Source organism: Rattus norvegicus, chromosome 5, assembly GCF_021556685.1.
Source record: "Rattus norvegicus strain SHRSP/BbbUtx chromosome 5, alternate assembly SHRSP_T2T, whole genome shotgun sequence".
In the NCBI taxonomy this organism is placed as follows: Eukaryota; Metazoa; Chordata; class Mammalia; order Rodentia; family Muridae; genus Rattus; species Rattus norvegicus.
Window position 1 is genome coordinate 104,047,834 of NC_141538.1, and position 22,209 is coordinate 104,070,042.

A 22,209-nucleotide genomic window follows, 5' to 3' on the forward strand; every position below is an offset into this window, starting at 1 on the left:
CAGGGGAAGACTGGGGAGTCTGCTGGAAGTTCATCGGAATCCTGCCTGGGAAAAGCCTGTGGGATCAGCCCAGAGGTGCTGTGGAATTGGCCACACACGCAAATGCTGCCGCATCTGAACATGTTTGGCAACTCATGAAAGGGCCTTTCCTAGAGGCCACTTGAGTGTCCAAACAAAAGGGGATTTTTGTTAGTGAAAGCTGGAAAGAATAACCCATCCCAGGATCAGGCTAATAGGGCCTGGCCTGTTCAAAGGCTGTGCTGGGCTGGCCAGGGTTGGAAGTGTTGCTGGCAGGGACCTGGAGCAGAGCAAGGAGAGCCAAGTACGGCTCACAAGGCAAACCGCCGCTTCAGGGCTGCTTTCTTGTCTGAAGAGACCGTGTGGCCCACCTCGAGGCCAAAGCTTCTGCCGAACCTTCCATACAGAACGGATGGAGAGAGCCAGGGCTTGTTTCTTCCTCTCCCTGAGCCCTTTTCCTCCTCTCCAGACTCCGCGCCCCACCCACAAAGCTAGGGCTGGCCTGGGAACAGCCATCACTCTCGTGAGTCTGCAGGGTGTTGACAAGCTTGGGCCAGGGAGCTTGGGAGGGAAGCAGAGACAGCCATTCTGCCGAAACAAGGCCGTAGAGGCCTTCTTTATCGCCTGAAGAAAATGCTTCAGCTGCTGGCTTCACAGAAGTGCCTTGTTCACTCCTGCAGGATCATGCCAGCCTGTGCTGGGGTAGAGAACTGCAGGCCCTGATCCAGGGCACGGAGAATGCCCAATAATTTGAATTTCAGATAAACAATGAATGGTAGTTTAATATGTTTATCTTATGAATTGTAGAGAAAGTGGTTGTTCTAAAAGATCCGTCTTTTTTCCATCTGAAAAATATACTTCTTATGTTAAGCACAGTTCTCAGCTGCTCCCGGCTACTTTCATCACCTCCTTCAGAGAAGGGCAAATGGGACCTGTGGCTACAATATGACATTGCATCACATGATGCTATGCGCAGACTCAGAAATGGTCGCTGTAGGCTAGTGTTTGGATGCTGGTCTCCTGCTCGTAGCACTATTTGAAGATGTTGTAGAAACCTAAGGAGGTGGCATCTAGCTGGAAGTAGTGGGTCCTTAGGTCACTAGACATAGGTCCTTAGGGGCACATTAGTCCTAGCCACTTCCTGTCTTACTCTGATTCCTGGCTTGCTGGGAGATGAACTGAAATGCCTTCCCCCTAGGCTTCCCCCATCTCGGTAGGCTTCTCCTGAGCCAAAAGGTAAGCTTCCTCTCCTAAGTCATCTGGGGTGGGCGCTTTCATCACAGTGACACACTGATAATACACAGGGCGAAGAAGATGGTTTGTAAATGTAATTAAGGTTACTTACTAACCACTTAGGTTTGAATTAATCAAAAGGGGATTATCTTGGGGAGCCTAATCTAACCACATCAGCCTTATAATTCCAGAGATCAGAGATCAGAAATAGAAAAAGACAAGGGCTCAAAGAGTTTGAGAATTGTTCTGGGGCCTCAGAGAGGCAGGCTCCTGTGTTATGGAGACAACACAGGCAGGACCAGTGCTCACCCTCTACCAGCTAAGAACTACCCCTAATGGGCAGGTAAGCACTTCATCCCTCTCAAAAATGAGGTGGGTTCTGCCAACAGCCTGCAGGAGACTGGTGGAGAGCCCAGAACCCAGAAATGCAGATTCGATTCAGGCCTGGCCTCCACTTTGATTTTGTCTTTGAGAAACCCCAAGCAGAGAGCTCGTACAAACCGTTGTGGAGTCCTACCCCTGGAAAAAGATCTAAACAGTATGTGTGACATCTACCATGCTTTTCAAAACACACAGATTCCTGGATCAGGTCAGCGGGGTGGGAAAGGAGATGGAGGGACATGAAGACCAAGATACAACAGATAAACTCATGATAGCAACTTGAACCAGAAGCAAAGTCAGGGGACCAGAGGGTACCAGTGGTCATATGTGCCCTGTCACTTAGCTAGACCTGTGGACACACACACACACACACACACACACACACACACACACACACACTTTCCTTTTTAGGAAAGAGTAGAAGGAAAAACCTTGTTTGAGAGGCACATACAACTGCTCTTTTAGTAAGTAAGTATGATATCAGCTGGAGTCTGGCTGATTCAGTTGTAGGAATATGTGTATTCAATGCAGGATACACACACGTGTGTAGGCCTGAGTTAGGGGCTTGGCGTGAATATAAGCAGAGCTGGTGATCCTGCCAGCTTGGACCCTCCCTGGGCATGGATTCAGCTTTTGTTCTGATGGTGTAAATAAGCCCTTGGAGTGGAAAAGGAGTTTGGCTATCTTCTGAGAGGGTCAGGAGGCCTTCCGGTATTTTTCATGTCTCCAAATCTCCACATGTTCTTTTGCTTATTGATTTCCCTCAATTCACCTTCCAATGGCTTCTTGCGTCCCTCTGGCCTTGCACTACTCTTGAAAGTGGCCAAAGAAAACTCTTAGGTGTCAGCCAGTCAGCATGGAGAGGTTCTCTTTCATCCCCTGAGTGTCTGGAGATGCGAGTTTAATGAGAGGCATCGACCTTTGAATTATACAAATGGACCTCTTTAGCAATCACTTCCCTCCCCAGTCCATACCCACCCTCGGCTTTTAATCTTCTCAATTATATTTCCTTCCCATTGATTACTACTTTGCCAACTTCCAGACTGAGCTTGCAGTAAAACCTCAGCTGCACAGGTAATGCAATTTCTTTTCGAGCCTGACGCCGGCATAGCACCTCCTGAGGGGCCCACAGGCCCACCCCCACCTCTGACTCTTTTGGGTCTTGGCAGGTCCATTGGGCTTCAATTGCTTTTGCAAGATGGCTCCTTCCACCCGAGATCTGGGCTGGTGGCGAGGAGGACAAGTTTCTCTTGTGAGCTGGAAGGCTCAAAGCTGAAGGAGATTTGCAGATGCAGGTGGGGCCATCAAGACCTTTGGCCTCTGACAGACAGGCCCGGGGGCGGGCAGGTGATGCGTCTGGGAGCCGAGAGCCCTGGGTTCCTTTCTCAATTCTGCTCTGACATTTTCAGCGACCTTCCCTGAACCACTTAACTTTCTGAGCTTTTCCTTTGGTGCCATCTGTAAGGGGGAAGACAATGGCACTTGTCTGTGAAAACGCTTTGAGGGATAGCGCATAAAAGACGCAATGTATAAAGCAAGAGATGAGCGCGGTTTCCCATAAATAGCCCCTTGTTTGCATCTGCGAGAGGCCAGATTTGAAGGCTAAGACGAGAAATTGAGAAATTTCCTTGATATCCGAGGCCAGGCAGAGGACGTGGCTCAGGACCAGTGAGAAATCCTTTTTGTGGCTGGGGGCTCCTGAGAGGCTGCCGGGATGTGAGCTCAGCAAGGGGCATGCTGGGAATTGGCTGGCAGAACAAACAACTCTGGGGTCTCTGCACCCAGGAGCACTGAGGGCCGGTATCTGGAATAGCCAAGTATCCTAACAAGCAGCAAGGGCATGTGGGAGCGGTTTTAGGGGCATGAGGTTGGGGGGGGTGTCGGTGGGGGGGTGCCTCCTTGTGATTTACCAGCATTGACGTGGGGACGCGGGAGGGGGGCATGGGAGGAGGGAGTCAGAGAAGTTTGGGGACATTTTCAAAACTGGAGGTCGTTCAGAGGAAATTACTCAATAAAAACCAGGTTTCTTTAACTGAATAGATCAATTTACAGCTCATAAGGTGGAAAAAGTCTGAGACTTCAAGATTCTGGCTGGGTGGGTCTCCTACGGTTTCCTCCCTTGGCAAAGGCGCTGTGGCTTTGGCTCTCCCACCCTGGGTACCCCTTCAGCAGCCTTCAGGGCCAGCATTTTTCTCTCATCTTGTTTCCTTCTCTCTCTGCTACTTACGTTTTTTTCTGGTTAGGATTCTTTCCCTCCTCCTTTCTTCCTCCAGGCCTCCCACTCCCAGCTCCCGCCTCCCTGCAGCCCACTCAGAGAGGCCCCTATCAGCTTTGCTCTCCTGATGACACGGATTCTTTTGATTCCTCCTCAGCTGCCTCCCCCTCTGTGCTGCTAAGCAAAACATTCTTCTCCCCTCTAGTCTCCCCTCAGGTCCCTAAAGCACCCCCACCCCACATGTTTTCTTTCCTATGTACTTTCAGCACCCCAGTGGTTCTCCCTCTTTGTTTATTACCTTCCAGTCTTCCTCCTGGGCTATTCCTGTGGCCTGTCTCTGCAGTGCCTGCTCTGATTCTTCAAAAGCTTTCAGTAACACCAACACCTAGTGACTGGACTTCTTTAAGTTGGATGCTACCCATGTAGATGTTGGAAGGCAAGATCAGCTGGAGATGGACAGGCCCAGCGGTCCTATTATTCACCCACTCATGTATCTGCCATCTAGTCCTCCATCCTTTCTTCTCTCCTCGTATGTATCTACCCATCCATTCACCTCTCTAGCTGTGGACTCAGGTAGCCATTCACAGGTGGCAATCAAAACTCAGCATAGCTTTGATCTACAGAGCTCAGTAGGAGAGGTGAAACATAAATACTTATTAAAACACAAATCTGTGGCAACAGCTAAGGAGAAGCATGCCAAGAGAACACTCCACTGGGATCTGATTGGAGAATTAAATGGAGACCGGAAGGCTTTGAGGGAATTCTGCATGGAGCAGTCTTAGGAAAGATTACCCTTATGGCCCCTAACGAATCTTCCCATGGCTGCCAATGTTGCTCATTCTTCCAGTTCAAGTCAGAGCTATTAGGCCACAAGTGTCAAAAGTAACATATGTTATGAAAAAAATTAAGAGTGAATTGAATATACCCAGACTCTGATGTTAATAGGTATCAATCCTTCTCCAGGCACAGATCTTACAGAGCAGTGGCTTTCAACTTTCTTAGCGCAGGAGGCCTTCAAGGTTTCACGAGGAACAATGTTCCTTGTATTGTGGTGACCCCCAACCATAACATTATTGTTGTTGCTACTCCACAACTCTAATTTTGTTACCGTAACGAATCTTAATGTAGACATCTGATATGCGGGATATCTGATATGTGACACCCCTCCCCCACAAGGGTCGTGACCCTAGGTTGAGAACCAATGTTGTGGAAGCTAGAAAGAACCTTGAGCACTGGAGGGGAATGCATGAGGAAGAGTCTCATCCTTACGAATGTCAGCATCCTACACACTGCCAGGAGGTCTCTAAGGGTTGGGAATGCAGTACCTATTCCCTCCCTGGCTGGCCCAGAAAACTCCCCCTTCTTCCCTGGGAGCCCAGTGCTTCCATAAACTCAGGAGACTAGACAGTTGTAGAAACCTATCACCTCTCCTTCCCCTCTCACTGGCATCAGTCACAAATCCAAGGCAAGCACTGGCTTTCATGGTTTGATGGCCTCGTAATTGTTATTGGAACTTGCGTCGGATGGATTTACGGTAATGAACTCACCTAACAGCAAAGCTTCGGCAGGAGTCCCTGCAGGCAGGGTCTTGTCTGAGTAAAGATATTAGAAAACCACTCTGTGAAGGGAAAAGCAATACCCGCTTGTGACTTTGAGTTTAGGACAAATACTGTTTGGGTTTTGCTATTGGCCTCAAGCTCAAAATGCTACGTTGGCCTGTTGCTAGCTCACAAGGATTTTGGCCAAGGCTGTATTTATTTTGGCGTCAAATGTATGTATCCCAAGCAGCTTGTGTGTTTCTGGGCATGTGCGTTATGAGCCTGTATATGTTATAAACTCCAAATCTTTTGAACACAAGCTTTCGTGCTCTTTTTACAGATTCTTCTGGCCCAGAGTACTGGCAACTGGCAGGGAGGGCAGCCGTGTGCATTAACGAATTGCTTTCAGGCCACCCCGCCCATTACAGCCACTCTCTGGCTTGGTCAACCTTGGCATTCAGTTCTCTGGCCTCCCTGGATTCTGATCCTGTTGAGTTATGGGCAAAGGAGATGGCTCCTGCTCAGGAGAGGGGGCTCTAGGGACAGTGGGTGCTTTCTGTAGCACCTCAATCTGCAGGCAACCCCTCGAGAGTGCTTCAGAGATGGAGTTTGCTGCTGGAGCAGGGCAGGAAGGCCCCATGCTTTTGTGGCTTGGCAGTAAGCAAACAACTGCTTTTTTGTTCTCTCCCCAAATGATTTGCCCAAACAAAAGGCAGCTGTCATGAGGAGAAAAGTACAATTTTTCCAGAGTTTGCCCCTTTCAGAGCCCCACCACACAGCACACTTTCTGACTGTGCATTTTCATCAACTCGGGGTCAGATTTCCCACCTAGAAGGCAGGGTTTGCTGCTTTGGGATGTAAAAGTCACCTTTTGTCTCTCCCAAGAGGGTGTCCTCAACAGGACACCATCAGAGCTAAAGGTAAAAGTTTACAGGACAGCACCTCCCCTCTCCCAAATCCTGAAGGATTTCCAACCCTGCATGCCATGATCCTAGCACTGCCCTGGCACTGACCTTTGGACAGACGCTTGAGTTCTGAAACAGGCAAGTTTGCCTCACCCAAACTTCCATTTCTTTAGACAGTTTAGAAGTCAGATTTTCTGGGTAACAAAGGATTGTTACTGAGTTGAATGTCATCTTTTAGAAAAGACACAGCTTATCGATTTGTATCTTATTAAAATATGGTAAAATATGCTGAACAATAAAATTAAATGATATGGAATTTAATCCTCCTCAGAGGCTTGTTGGGATTAGGGCACGTTCTTATCTGAGGTACACACTCGCCACAATCTGCAGACTTGGGCCAAATGTCAGCTTCTGGGTTAAGGATGGCTTGCCCCTTGGCCTGGGCTTTCTCACCCAGCCCTGAAAACCCGGGGCTGCCTGTCTGCTTTCACAGTCCTCTCAGAGCTTGCAGGCACCAGTGTTTCCTGTTGGCACTTTGGAGTCTGAATACATTCCAGAATTTCAGAAAAGTTGCAAAGAGGGGACAGAGATTCCTCTACACCGGAATTTCCCAGCCTTTCAGGCATTTGCCAACGTTTTCCTTTCTAAGTGTCTCCTGATGACATCAGAGGCACCTGCTGTGCTGTCCAGGTATAGTGAACTTGACAGGCAAACCGGGAAGGAGTTTCCCACAGTAGTTTTTGATTCCTGGAGTGTGATGGTTCTCCTAAAGAATGCTATATCTCCTTTATACACCCTTTCCAATTTACTGCAATTGCTAGGTTTTCCTCTCCCAACATATATATGTATAAAATTCATATATTAAAACATATATTGATAAATAAGTTTATGTGTGTATATAATATACATATGTATCTGTAAAATTATTTTTAACCATTTGAGAAGAAAAATACAATGCTTTTTTACCCTTTAGTACTTAAAAAGCATTTCCCCTCTCTTTACAAACAACTCTCTTTAGAAAAATATTTAAACTTTTCAAGTAGTGCATGGCTGTAGGTTTCTGAAGATCAGAAACTTCGGTCTCAAGCATCTTTGAAGACTGAGTACCAGGAGAGAGGTGAGCCTGGCTATTATCAAAGGATAAATTTCAAGATGATATTGCATATGTTATGCATTTGTTATGATTAAAGTTTTACTTTCACATAAGACTTATAGGGACACACGCATACACATATATATGGTGTCCTATGTATAATAGTGTGAAATAAGTTGCCATTGGCAAGTTAATGAAAAACTTCAGGTTGATTATTCAATCAAATGATTCTCACTTTCAGTAGATTAAAAGACCCTGGGTAGAAAATTTGCAGATTCAAGAAGCTGTTTCAATAGCAGTAAACAAAACAAGTGAGACTCGGTGCTGCTTTTGTGAAACGTCTCTGCTCATCTTTCAGGAGCATGCGTATCAGCTTGCCATTCTAGTCTGCATCTCCATGCCCTTTGCTAAGAACCAGAAAGATTTTCAACTTGAACACGTTCCTGTCTTTAGTAATTGATCACAAATATTCATTGGCAACCTTCCATTTGACAAGAAAACAGAACTTTGTGGGGTTTTTTTTTTCTTCTTATTTTCTATGTGCTAAAACCTGTGTTAACCAACCCCCATTTTCTTGAATTCTTGGTTGAAAAATGACTGCTTTATGTCCCGAGAAGCTTCACAAGTCATTAGTTAATATGTAGATCTTTGGGACAGATTTGTGTGTGTGCGTGTGCGTGTGTCCACTCACGTGTGTGTTACAGAATGAGCAGATATAAATGAAGATTCCAGGAACTGGAATGACCCAAATGGGACCACAGGGATTTGAGATCATGTATATGCATATGCTCAGCATGAATGAACCCCCGTTCAAAAGACATGTGACCTGTATGTTTATGTTATACGTTCATTGACTTTGAGACAAACAATTTTGCTGACAGAAATTTCACCAACAATGGCAGAATGCTTCTTGATTGTCCTGAATATACAAGAGGGAAAACTGTTGGTATTAGGCATTCTGAATGTTATTTAAATCTTTTCTTCACCTTATTGTAGATGGTGAGACCCCATCATGTCTCCTTTGAAATTGTTGGTCTCCACACAGGCTTTGGAAGCAACCCCGGCACCAGGTTACCTGAGATTTCATGGTTCCATGGGAGGTTGCTGGAACATCAAGGGGGCAGAGATGAGGTGAGGACTGTAAACTTTGGTGGATACAGAGAAAAAGACTGTTATCAATTAATTTTGTCTAGATCACAGTGTTAACATTTCATTTTCCTTGCTTTGCGCTGATGGGAAAGTTCACTGGATGGGTTGAAGCAAGTGATGGTTACAAGAACTGACCCCACTGAACCAAAGGCTGTGAGGGACTCCAGTGTAAACTTCGTCTTGGAGCTCTGACGTGCTTGGATATCCTGGGAAGGACAGGACTACGTTCAAGTCTCAGGGCAAGGTAGAGGCACAACTAAGATAGCTAAGCCTCAACTTTGAGAAGCAGGGTCCCTTTTGGTTTGATGCTTTATCGGAGAGTTTGATGATTAGTGGGACAAGAATATGTTTTGTTCCTACTTCTACTTCTTCAAAAGAATAGTTTGCATAAATTTAAATATTTTACATGCCATTATTTGAAATGATCAAAGAGTCCAATTAAGAATCACATTAATCTCCAGAGACTAAGACACAGGATAGGTGTCTTCCTCTATTTCTCGTTTTCATCCTTTTCAGTTGGGAAACAGAGGGCGTGGGTAAAGGTGACGCTTCCCCATGCGCACTGAGCGAGGACTGCTTTCCCAAGTCAGACATCCTAGAAGCTCCTATTACATCACACTTACCCTTAACGCTCAGCCAGTCAGCCTGGGCAAGGAAGGTTGGATTTTTACCTTCCTCTCATGTTTCCAAGGCCTGCTACAACTGTGCTGTGGGCTGCTTCTCCTTCATTCTCTACAAGTGGGAGAGCAATGATGCCTCCACCCTAGATCACCTCCATTGAGATACATCTGTCCTCCAACTCTATAATAGTCCCATGCCTCACATCAGACAACATGGCTCCCCATGGGCTCAATGTAAAAGTCTATACGTAGGATGTGTTAACACACACAGCGCTTTAGCGTACGTAACATGAACATGGCTTTAAAACTGACTCTCTGTGGTAAGCTTAATTTTTTTTTCAAATTTAGTCGACTATAGAAGGCATAGTGAAAAGGATAAGATCCAAGATACCCTAGATTAATGACAATAATGGCAACTTAGACTATGTTTTCATCTTGCGGCAGGAAGATGCAGCAGCCATGTGGGTGGATACAATTAGCTAGGGTGTGAACCACGTGGGGTCTAGCCAGTGTTAGAGCTCCCTTGCCTATGTGAGTAACAGTGGCCAGGGGAAGGAGAGGCTCAAAATGCTGGCAAAAGCTATGTGACAGACCACTTTAAGAGTGATTATGCTCCCTGGTTGGACACTTTCTTCGAACTATAGGTCCTGAACCAATAGAGTCCAGGAGCGAGAAGTGATAAGCTCTAGCAGTCAGGGCTGAATGAGGTTCTGGTGAACTTTGATCTGTGACAGGTATTCTCTAGCTGTGGAAGGAATGGTGCTAATTACAAAAACTTGCTCTTGGCTCTGCTGCCTCCTGTGGGACTCCTGGTGGGTAAGCCTCCAGGATCTGCCTCACCTCCCAGTGTAGCCTTTTATATAAATGCTAAGAATCTGAACTGTGGTCTTCATGTTTCTAAAGCAAGCAGTTTACTTCTGAGCTATTTACCCAACCTGAGGCCAGTTTTTAAGAATATTTTGTATTGTGTTGATTTTATAATATAATTACGTAATTTCCCCCCTCCTTTCCCTCCATCCAAGTCCTCACATGCACCTGACTTCCTCTTTATCAAATTCGCAGCCACTTTTTCTGTAGTTGTTGTTATAAAGATATATATCATATATACTTCTAAATGCATAGAACACCCTCATCAATAAATCTATTTTTAATTGACAAGTTTAAAAGTTTTCAGAAGTGATCTGATCAGTGTCTTTGCTCCATCTTTATCCCTGCATTTCTTTTGGACAGGATTAATTTTGGGTCAAACGTTTTGTAGATGGGTTGTTGTCCCCATCCCCCCGCTGGAGGTCCTGTCTGGCTACTGGAGGTCTCTTCAGGTCCCATATCCCCGCTGTTGGGCATCTCTGCTAAGGTCACCCGCATTGATTCCTGGGAGTCTCCCTCATCCCAGAGATTCCTAGAGATTCCCTCCCCACTCCACCCCCCACGTCAGGCGGTTGCACATTTCCATTGATTCTCCTGGCCCTCTGGGACTCTTTCCTGGTTTCCCTCATACTTAATCCTGCCCCCCTATTCCTATCACTCTTCCTTCTCTTACATAAGTCCTTCCCTCCCTCTGCTTCTCCTGGGTATTCTGAACCTTTTGGCTAATGTCCACTTATCAGTGAGTACATATCAGCATGTCCTTTTGGATCTAGGTTACCTCACCCTGGATGATATTTACATTTGCCTGAAAAATTCATAATGTCCTTGTTTTTAATATCTGAATAGTATTCCATTGTGTAAATGTGCCATATCTTCTGTATTCACTCTTCAGTTAAGGAACATTTGGGTTGCTTCCGGTTTCTGGCTATTATAAATAAAGCTGCTATCAACATTGTGGAGCAAGTGTCCTTGGGGTATGGTGTGGCATCTTTTGGGTGTATGCCTAGGAGTGGTAAAGCTGAGTCTTTAGGTAGGCCCATCCCATAGGCAGACAGCAATCCCTCACACTATTAATCATGCTATGTTGTGTTTGCAGACAGAACCTAGCCCTCTGGGAGTCTCTAACCCAGCAGCTGACCCACAGACAAACATTGGACAGAGGTTGAGGACCCCGGCGAAAGAGTTTAGGAGAAGGATTGAAGACCCTCAAGGAGATGGCAACCACATAGAAAGACCAACAGTATCAACTAACCTGGACCCCTGGGAGTTCCCAGAGACTAAGCCTAAAGGACTGATCTGAGGCCCCCCAGCACATATGTGGCAGGGGTTTGCTAATGGCCTCAGTGGAAGAGAATTCGTCTAATCCTGTAGAATCTTGACGTGCCATGGTGGGGAAATATGAGGTGGTGGTGGTGGTAATGAGGAATGCCCTCTCCAAGGCAAAAGGGAGAGGAGGTGGGGGAGGAACTCTATAAGAGGGGATGGAGAGGGGGCAGCATTTGGAATGCAAATAAACAAACAAACAAACAAACAAACAAACTGTTCATCTCTTTGGACCCAGAATCTCCTTAAGACACTGATATAGATATATTTAAGGCAATCAAGAATTATGTCATTTCCCTTATTCATCCACACACATACTTAGCCCAGGCATTTCCGTCAATGTACATTAGAAAGATGATAAAGTAATGTTTCTGTAGAGATGTCTTCTTCTGAAGTTTTGTGTTTGGCCAGTTGGTCGAGGCTGAGCTCCTACTCCTTTCTGGTTCTGGGGGATATAAGGTTATGGTAAGGAACAGAGAGAATGGGCCTCTGCTTTAAGGGAATTAATTGCCTTGGATGGGTTTCAAACAACCAGTCTCGGCAGAAGGCAGGTATTGCTTCTGCTAGGACAAGGAGCTCTGTGGAACTTTAAATGGGAATGGTTTTTGATGTCCCCTCCCTTCTAGACACTCCAGCCTTCAGGTAGAAGAGAATTAAAGCTGTTTTGTTATTTAGCAGGATCAGATCCTGTTTCTGGCTTTTTAGCTACTTCAGCTAAAAAGCATTAGATTCCCCCAAGAGATAAGGCGCTCTCTCAGAGACTCTGGACAGTATCTCACCTCTGAAATGCCCTGAGCCAGGAATTTAAAGCTTGAAGCACTTCTTTTACTTTTAACTCCCCATAAAACTGGGGGCTTAACATGGTGACCTTTGGTCTTGAAAACCAGGGAAGTGAAGGCCTCCCTGAGCATGCTTGCCAGAGGGGCCCACAGAGACAGGACAGCAGCAGCCAAGCCTCCTGGGCAAGCATCTGCTGGAGGAGCTGAGAGCTTTGAGGGGGCATCATAGCCCTAACTTCTCCTGTAGCAAAGCCCTCGATGAACAGTTCCAGAGGGATTGAATGAGCTAATCTGCAGGATGTACATGGGCAGTCCTTACAAATCAGGAGAATTCACATAAAATTTTTTTTGCCCTCTATCAGAAAGTCTAATAATTTGAGCTGGAAGACATAGGTAGTGGCGATTGTGAAGTAGGCACTTTACAATCATCCACATGTCCTCTACCTTCTGATCAGCCACAATGCTGGAAATGCTTGTGTTTTCACCACCTTTGGGCTATCCACTGTTGACCTTAAGAGTTTATGAACCCCGTTCTAACCCCTTACTCAACCTTCCTCAGGGCCAAAGCCCAGTAGAAAGTGAGAACAGTGGAGTAACTGCCTCTCAAAGAGAGACCTCTGAATCCCTGTCCCAAGCCAGTCAAGTCTTCCCAAAGCAATGTTTGCCAAGGGTAGAGCCACAAGTCAGCAATTCAGTAATTAACAAAAGAACAAGGCAATCAACCACTCTAAGACAAAAGCCTTGCAAGCCTTTAGGCTAAACCAGGCACTAACTCCCCCAGGGAATGTCCCATAGTCTGTAATAAATTACTCTCTGACCCAATAGACAGCAGAGAGTCTCCAGCTCATACCTTCCTGTAAGCTCTTCCCACCACAAAACTCATCTCTATTTTGTTTGCTTGTTTGCTTATTTGTTGCTGTCCTCCAAGATAAATACATCACTGGTGACCGATTGTTTCAGATTATAGCCTCCAGTTCTCTGTTACTCCCCTTAAAGGGCGGAGAGGGGGACTACTCCTCATGGGTGTTGGCCAAAATGCCACTTCCTTTCTGAAACAGGGTGTTGATGTGAATAATAGATGGGACCTTCAGGCCCTGGTCATTGGAGGCCTATGGCTTCATCTTCACTCTTTCCCCTGGACCAAACACCTTAGTGGAAGTCACACACTGTGTTCTGAGGACACCCAAACAGTGCATAAAGAACTGAGACCTCCTGCCAAAAGCCAGCTTCATGCCAGCAGTTCATCTTGGATGTGGATCCTCTGGTGCTAGTAAAGCTTTGGCTGGCTACAGCCCTGGCCCAACTGCAGTGATAGCTAAAACTCACAAAAAGCACTGAACAAAAACCTTTCCAAATTCCAGATCCTCACAAAGTCTGTGAGAGGATACACAGTCATTGCTGTTTAATGTGACTGAACCTTGGGCTAATTTATTATACAGCTATGTTACTGCAGGTGTTAGGGTTGGGTCCTGGGACCTGAGAGGCCTAACAGCATAGGCTCAACTACATGCCCTACTCTGCTAAGTAGAAACAAATAATACTGAAAAGCAGAAAAAGGTTTGTGTCTCTAAGGTGGCCACAATGGAGAAGGAACAATAAATAGGTGTAGTGATTGCTCGATCCATTTTCCCAGTGCTGACATGAAGCTTGGCTTTAAATCAAGCAAAGGGTATGTACAATTCAGTAGCCCTGGCCAAGGTGTGGTCTTGCCCACTGCTGTCCCATTGTCTCACTACAGTCTCTCCTGCAAGGTGCCCTGACAGCTCCTCAGAGCTGTATGGGGATCCTCCAGTAGCTGGTACAAGTCCTTCCTCTGGCTGCCACCAGGGTTCAGTTCTCCCTCCTCCAGAACCATGAGTCTCCTGGGGAGATTCTAATTCCTGGGGTGTCCTTTGGCCAAAGGGAAGGTCTCTTCATGTCAAGTAAGTCACAACAACATATAGCTAGTGCAGTGACCAGGAGACAATCCTGCCTTTTACTCTGCCCCAACTACTACTCAAGCCTGTCAGGAGAGCAACGAGACAGAGGAGAGTGGAGAAGAAGCTTGGTGAATGTGATGGTCCCACTGTGTGATCTGGCTGTAGACCAGCAGGCATTATAAAGCAATCTCTTTACGTTTTCTCCCCAGCAGTTTTACTGGGCAGCTAGAGCACACGCTGTCTCCTCTCAATTGGAAGATGAAAAAAAAAAAAACCGCAGGCAGTTTCGACAGCATCTGGGATAATGGCGGGATTAGAACCGTGTCCCTCTGATTCCTCGTCTGGGTTACAGTCATGTAAAGCGCTGCCATTTCCCTTACAGGATTCAGTTAAATTCCACTCAGCATATTTAATGGTAAGAGATAGCATTTACAATGTACTTGGCATGTGGTAAAGCACACACTAGCTGGGAGCTATTACTGTGACTATGCCTACCATATGCCCAGTCCCTTTCTTCCAGTGACCTCAGGCTGGAGAATAGAGTACGTTTTGCTGAGAAATTTGCTTTGAGGAATTTCTCAATAATTCAGCTGCTCTGATGAAAGAAAGAAAGGAAGGAAGGAAGGAAGAAAGGAAGGAAGGAAGGAAGAAAGAAAGAAAGAAAGAAAGAAAGAAAGAAAGAAAAAAGAAAGGAAGGAAGGAAAAGAAAGGCAGGCAGGAAGAAAGAGGTGGGGGAAGAAAGAGAGAATGTGGGAGGGAGGGAGCAAAGGAGGGAAGGAGGGAGGGAGGGAGGGAGGACTCTGTATCGAAAGAAATTAGAAACCAAGGCAGCTTATTGGTCATTTCTGCCTCTTCTTAAATATGTGGCTGAAGTTCACTGCCTCAGTCAATCATGACCTGGGCTTGCACTTAGAGAATGATTGCTTGAGGAAGCAATCAGTGCTTGTTAGAAACATCCCACCCTTTACTTGAGGCAACACAGTAGGCCCTCTAATCTGAGGGAAATGTGGTCAGTCCATGACTTTTGGCTAACATTTGAAACCACAGAGTATCCAATGTAGCATGTACTGTTTTGTTTTTACTGTATGTGCCTATGTTAAGTGTAACTTTTTGAAGTATCCATAGTAAAAGTTTAACAATATAACTGCGAATAAAATAGAATTAAAACAGCAACATGTTTTAGTAAAAGTTATATAAAATACAAGATGCTCATTTTTGTAAATTTTGATTTAATTACCCCTGCCCTCAGTAACCCACTGTTTTTTGAAACTGAAGATTGAACTCATGGTTGAGGGAGAGGATGAGAAGAACCGTACTCATCGTCTTGTTTCCTTGGATTTGATGTATCTCAGATATGAGACCTCACCATAATATGTTAGGAGTAAAACATTCTGGGATGAGGCCCTTCTGTGGGACTTACTTCGAAAGGGAGTCTATTAAACCACTCCCCAGAGTTTGCAGGCCAGAGAAATGGTATCACTGGGCTGGAAGGAGACCCGCAAAGTAAAACTGTGATCCAGAGAGTGAAGCCAAGGACCTTGCTGTGAGAGAGAACGGCTTCTGTGGCGTTAGATGCCTCTTTAGGGTACCCCAAAATAGCCCCTGGCAGAGTCCTGCACACGAACCGATTCATACTTGATTATTCTTCGTGTGTGTGTGTGTGTGTGTGTGTGTGTGTGTGTGTGTGTGTGTTAAATCTCCAAATTCCTGTCGTTCTTTCTATGCAACACCCAGTAAACCTAGCTGATTCTCCAAGGCAAAGAAAACACCATGGTAGGGGGACACTGGCCAAAAAGAAGTCCATGACCCTGTCTTGCTGGGTGCCGGTATGTGGAAGGCAACAAACACATGCTATCAAGTGTCCCGCTTCAGCTCCCTGACAGAGCGAATTCAACAGCCATGCTGGAGGGGAAAACAGACTGAGAAATGCCCCCAAACAATTATGGAGTGCCTGCAAAAACAGATAACCAAATTCCTCTCCCTAATCAAAAAAGGAAGGGCTGGGGTGAGGGGAATGGAAGGACCAAGGGTGAGCTGCCTGCTCACTATTATCTTCTGGAAGGAGAACTGCTGGACTTGTGGTTTACCCTTGTAAATCTACAAGACAACACGATTTCGCTCCACGACCAAGCCACCCCCTTTCTCAGGTCTTCTCACTTAAGGCAAAGTCACGCATGCTTTGGGCCCTATACAGGCCTTCTGGTTGCTGACACACCCTTCAGCTGTGGGCTAGCCTGTACCGTTCCTTAGACTCAGAAGGTAAATCATTGTGCCCAGCCTTGCAGCTAGGGCCTAGGCAGGTGCTTCCAAGTCTATGCCCCCTACTAGAGCAACACTGCATGGGCTTCTTTATGGCCAGAGCCAGGCTCTTCTGAGTCTTTGTCTTCCAACAGCAAGTGTAGGCAAAGACCGAGGAGAAATGCGATCTCTAGTGAACTACAGTATTTTGCTTTCTCTAATCCTATTCAGGTGGTGAGTGTAGCAAAAAGGAAAAGCAGGCCAACGTGCAGGGTGGATAGACCCCCTCATTATATTATTACTCCCATGCATTGCATCAATAGCTCAGGGATGATTATTAATGGGCCTCCGGATCCAGGCAGGCTTGGAGATAGGGCCAATGTGAAGTTGGAAGGGTGGCCAAGAGAGGGTCACTCCCTGGAGTGCCTGGATCCAGGGAGCTGCTGCCTCCCGGCCTGGCCCCAGCACAGCTGGCCTGGAGCGGGGTGGGCCCTCTAGGACGGCCCCCTCTGCACCTGTGATGTGGCTGCTCCGCTCCCAGGGCTGTGCTACAGGTGATTTATTCTCCATCAGAGCCTCCCTGCGGCTGCATGTGGGGAGAGAGTGTGCTGAGAGGGTGTGGGGGGACCACGCTTGCCCTTCCCCAGGGAGGAGGTAGAAAACATTGTCTCGCATGAATAATATGTCTTCTCCTTTGCTGTTCAGAAGAGCTCGGAGCACCTCACAGACAGGATGCTCTTCACCCCCAACAAACCCCCGAGGTCGAATCTGGTTTTGATCCCCCCTCCCATTTTTTATTAATAGACAAGGAAATGACAGCCCAGAGCAATGAGTCTGTGAGTAAGCTGGCTGTAGACAGAGCCGTGTGGACAGAGCTGTGTAGACAGAGCCGTGTAATACCGCAGGAAGCAAGCAGGTTTGGAAAGAGTCCTTCACGGAAGCTGGACCCTTGCGCTGACTGGATGACCACTGAGCAACCCAGGCCCAGGAGAGAGTTAAAGAGTGGCTCCACAAACAGTGCTTTGTCTCTGAGGATGGAAACCTGCAGAGTTACGGCTGTTTTAAGTAGTAGGGGTACTCTAAGTTGATACCACAGAGGCCTGTAGAGGTGTCAGTGCCAGATACCCATGCACTCTCAGGACAGGGTAGGTTTGCTTCTTCCAAATTACAGTCCTGCATCCACAAACGGCTCAGCAATAAGTCCCAGACTTTCTGCCCAGTGGCGTCATCAGAAGGAGAGATCCAGGCCTTGGAGTCCCACGCTTTCCTGAGGGGAACTTGCTATTCATGGTGGGGAGCTTGCCCCCTGGCCACAGGCAAGGCTCTGACCTCTGCTCCCTTTGTGTCCCAGAGACCCTTGTTAACTTGTCTCCCATCTTCTTCTACCTTGTGACAGTGTGATCTTTTTGTGAAAAGCACACTCTTGTGCTGAGGGTGTAGCTCCATGGGAGAGGGCCTGCATAGCAAATTCAAGGCTCTGTGTTTGCTCTGAAAGGTCAAAAAAATGAAAGGGAAACCTTACCCAACCACCAACCAACCCAACATCTGATCATGGGAGCTCAGGGCTGGAAACACAGAATGGCCTCTGGTTTTCGAGCGAGAGTCAAGGGCTTGAGCCAGCATGACAGCCTTCCTCTGTCCTGCCAGGCAGAGGGTCCTGCTGGCGCCTCACCTCATGTTCACAGTCCACCCATTTGTTCAGACAGCGCACTGGAACTTACTGGGTATGTATCATTTCTCTGCCAATTTTATTTTGCTTTTTAAAGATTATAATACAATTATATAATTTCTCCTTTCCTTTCCCTCCTTCCAACCCACAACCCACCCCAATAAACCCTTCTTACTCTCTTCCAAATTCATGACCTCTTTTTCTATTAATTGTTACTACATGCATATATGTATATGCATATATGTACCTACATGTTGCTATAATAACTTCATCAGTCCATGTAGTGTTACTTATATGTATGTTTTCAGGGATGATCATTTAGTATTGGACAGTCAGTTGATTTGTTCTCCCCTAGTGAGGATTATTTTTCTGGGGTTCCAGCTTTCCTCAATTGTCTGCCGTTCTTTGGGTAGGGTTGAGACCTCATGGGCTTTCTCCCATCCACTTTGGTAGCCCCCTGGTGTTATCTCTGGTCAGTTCATGTTTGAGGGCAGTCATGTACGTGAGATGCTGTGGGTGTGGCTTCTGACGTTACTAGGAGACACAATCTCCTGGGAAACTCCCTTATCCCCCAGCTCTGACAGTTTCTACCCCTCTCCCACAATGCTCCTAGAGCCTTAGGTTCCCAGCTAATTTCACAAGGGCTCAGTAGTTACCATAGCAACAGTGCCCAAAGCTGGGGTTGATCAGGGCTCATGAAATCTTCTACCTGTTCCGTCCTCCTTGCCCCTTGACCAGCTCACACCACTCCTTCATCTCTTTTCCTCCATGCAGCTCTCGAGTGCCCTCAGAGTCTGCAGTGCAGCCGTTGAGTGTAAATGTCCCTGTATGTCAGATGTGCAGTTTCTGTGGCAGGGACTTTCGTTTTTATTCCTGGCGTGTAGCATACAGCCCAGGTATGGCATGTGACCACTAAAAGTGCTAGGTGGACTTCGGCCAATGAAATTTGAGAAAATGTCTGTTGAGGAGAGAATTCTCTAGAATCAAACTTCTTGCCCAGTTCCTTAGGGGTAACCTATCTGAAAGCAACCATGGAACCTGCTGCCATCTCTCTGTGTAAGAGGATATGGCTTAAGAGAGACAGCAGCAACCTACAAGACACAGAGAAGGCCAAAACCTCAGAGCACCCTCTCTCTGCTCTTGAAGTGATGTGTGTGGCCACTTTCTTAGGGCTTCAGACATTCCGATTCAAGTTCTTTTCTTTTCTGCCTTGCCTCTCTCCAAATCTTCCTAGTGGATTAGGAGCTCAGAACTGTTGATGTTGAACCCATGGTCTCGGGCCCAGCACCTGGCTCCCATCAACAACATCTGGTATTAATCGTCTTATCTGTCGTCATAAAGTATAGGCTTTGTAAGGGTAGGGAATCTGTTTTGTTCAAAATTGTCAGTTTGCTCCCCTCTCCTCAGAGACTCCCTGATCCCTGTTACAAAGCAAGGCACCCCACAAATGTTTGTAGGATTGAAGTTAGCAACTGCTCCCCCCACCCCACTTCTGTCGTCCCAATTTGTCACCTCTCTTTGTAGCAGTACTTTTATTCTGTTCTAATTCTTCCCACACTGTTTCCCACTGGACATTGCACTTTGCTTAATCTGAGTCATAGCTCCCGGGCCTTCGCCCTGTCTCTGCTGTCCCACACAGCTCTCAGCATTTTTAAGTCCCATGGAAGGCTGTGATAGCTTCCCAACGAATCAGCCTGCTGAAACCCTGACTAGCAGGAGTGTGTTCCTAACGTCATACGTCCACACTTTCTGCTCACGCTGAACCCGCCGTTGCTTGCTCAGCTCCTAGTTATCAACACCTTTCTTATTCCGTGCTGTACCAGCTGCATCGGCAGTCTTAGTGATTAATGGATGAGAATATTAAAGTATTCTCTCCCTACAAGTCGCAACCCTACAGATTATTTAAAGTTGAGCCTCTCAAGAACTATTTTGATGAGGATGGAACTAACATTTAAAAATTCTTGGGGGTGTGGGAGTAGGCTTCGGGAGTGATACCACACACTGGTATTGCACGACCATTCAGTGTTTTGATGTTATCAATGGTCGTAACGGAGCAGAGCTTCCTCTCTCGGTCTCTCTCTCAGACTTTACTGTTTGAACTTCTGCTATTAGGTGTGTCTGCAAAGAATTGAGAACACACAGCTGCTGTTTGCTGAGAGGGCCCTTGGCATCCTGTGGTCTGTCCTTTAGAAGGACAAAAGGCTACTGTCTCTGCTTCTCACCCAGCCATGGGACCGATACTCAAGCACACAGCTCAGCGCTCTAAATTATTCACACTAAGCCCAACAAACAGCCAGCTAGGGAGAGGTAAATACCAGGCTCGCGCCGCCGCCTCTCTTCATGGCCGCTTTCAGTGATGCTTGTCTCAGTGATAGATTTCGACCCTGGTTATAACACAGTGTCTTCCAGAGACAACATTTTAAAAACCCTAAAGCCAAGAGAACAGTGGCAGTTGGCGGAGAGTCAACAAATCTGTCCTCAGGTACTTTTCCTTATTTTACATCCCAGCAGCCCAGGGCCTCTTTGGGAAGCTGATGATGTTTTCAAAGCAAAGTACCCCTGTGTATGTGTGCATGTGTCGCTTCCTTCAGTTTCCATGGGTGTGTGAAACCGGTCCTGGTCAGCAGTGGTGGGGCAGGGATATGCTCCTGAGCCAAGAGCATCTACAACATACAGAAGGCATGATTTCAGTTCTAGTTTCTCATTGGTGTCTAATCGCTGTGTACAGTACTGGGTTTCACAAAGACAGTTTCAAGAGTACCATGTACTTTAACTACCGTATTTGCCCTCTGCTGGGTGTTAATTTACTAACCTCAGGGTACATACCCAGAAATGGTATACCTGTGACGACTCTTTTTAAATCTCAGTTTGTAGGAACTTGTGTACTAGCTTCCATAAGGGCTGCACTCATTTGCATTCCCATTAGCAATGCATAGCTGCTCCCTTTCCCCAATATCTTCACCAGCATTTGCTGTTATTTGTTTTCTTGACAGTGGCCATTCTGATGGGGCTAAGAGAAAATTTCAATGTTTTCATTTACGTCTCCCTGGTGGCTAGTGATGATGAACGTTTTTTGTTTTTTGTTTTTTGTTTTTTTCATGTCAATCAGCCAGTCATCTTTTGAGAACTGATTCATTAGTTGTTTGATGATTTGGTGAGCAGCCTTTTGTTTTCAGCAGTGCTGGGGATTGGATCCAGGGCTTGAGCATTTGAGACCAGCATCTTGACCCTGCCCGTAACTCCACCTACTTAGAAAAACCCTGCAGCTCAGCCTCCACCTGCTCTACAAACTAACGCTTTGTCAGAGGCACAGCTAACACAGACTGTGACCCACTCTGAAGGCTCTTCCTCAACCCATTAATTACTTCTGTACCTGTGCAAAACTTCACGTAATCCCAGCCATCAATTCCTGATATCAGAATTCATTTCAATAATTGTTTTTCTGTACCAAGAATTATGATATTTCTTTATGTTTTTAACAGTTTCAGAGTTTTAGTACTTACACTAAGGTCTCTGGTTCAACCCTAACCCTAACCCTAACCATAACCCTAACCCTAACCCTAACGCCAGTGCTCTGTGACCAATGGAAACACCCTAGTGTAACAGAACATTTGATTGGTAAAGTGGTCTGCTGCCTGACCTGGAGAAAGATGTGTTAGATAGTCAGAATCTCCGGGTTCATATTAGATTAAATAAAAGAGGGGAGAAAGCCTTTGTTTTAAAATAGAAGAATTTTTAAATCACAAAAGCGTCTATGGTCACAAAAACTGATGAAATAAAAACCTACAGTAAAGGAGTAAAATGTCAATGTCTCATCTCTAATTCCAGGGATCAACATGATTAAGTTTGGTGTAGACTTCTAACTATATAGGCACATAGAAACGTGCAATTGTTTGTTTGTTTTCAAAACAGGATCTCTCTATTATCTAGCTCTGGTTGTCCTGAAACTGACTATGTACACTAGGCAGGCCTTGAACTTACAGAGTTCACCTGCCTCTGCCTCCCAAGAACTGAGATTAGAGACATGGGTCCACAACGGGCATTGGCCGAAGCTTGCATTTTTGTGTGACAGGATTATACTATGCATATTCAAATTCTTGCCATTTTGTACAAATATATCTGTTTTGCTCTTGGATATGTAATATCACATTATATCTCTATAGGAAATGTATCCTGCTGGATGGGGTTTTCAGCTTCCTTGGAGCTTTGTTTCTATTAGAATGGGGGGCAGGTGCATGAACTTTTTATTCATTTTTTTGTAA

General features: G+C 46.1%; 1 protein-coding gene across 2 annotated transcripts; it reads left to right on the forward strand.

The window, feature by feature from the left end:
• Window positions 1-262: 262 nt before the first annotated feature.
• On the forward strand, window positions 263-11,719 carry LOC148005882 (uncharacterized). 2 transcript variants are annotated; one of them, XR_015620286.1, is made up of 3 exons: window positions 263-541; window positions 8,429-8,514; window positions 11,116-11,558. XR_015620286.1 is itself a non-coding variant. In XM_087551512.1 (3 exons), the coding sequence occupies exons 1-3, from the start codon at window positions 431-433 to the stop codon at window positions 11,317-11,319; spliced, it is 450 nt and encodes a 149-aa protein (XP_087407638.1). In that variant the 5' UTR covers window positions 312-430; the 3' UTR covers window positions 11,320-11,719. The 2 variants fall into 2 exon arrangements, 1 of the variants encoding a protein (XP_087407638.1); XM_087551512.1 differs by having other exon boundaries at window positions 312-541; window positions 8,380-8,514; window positions 11,116-11,719.
• The last annotated feature ends 10,490 nt before the right edge of the window (window positions 11,720-22,209 follow it).

Excerpts from the sequence above, each read along its gene's own strand:
- LOC148005882 (XM_087551512.1), top strand. The coding sequence starts at position 431 with ATGGAGAGAGCCAGGGCTTGTTTCTTCCTCTCCCTGAGCCCTTTTCCT. Across the intron at positions 542-8,379 it reads TGGGAACAGCCATCACTCTC|ATGGTGAGACCCCATCATGT; the intron begins GTGAGTCTGCAG and ends ACCTTATTGTAG. Across the intron at positions 8,515-11,115 it reads ATCAAGGGGGCAGAGATGAG|ACAGAACCTAGCCCTCTGGG; the intron begins GTGAGGACTGTA and ends TTGTGTTTGCAG.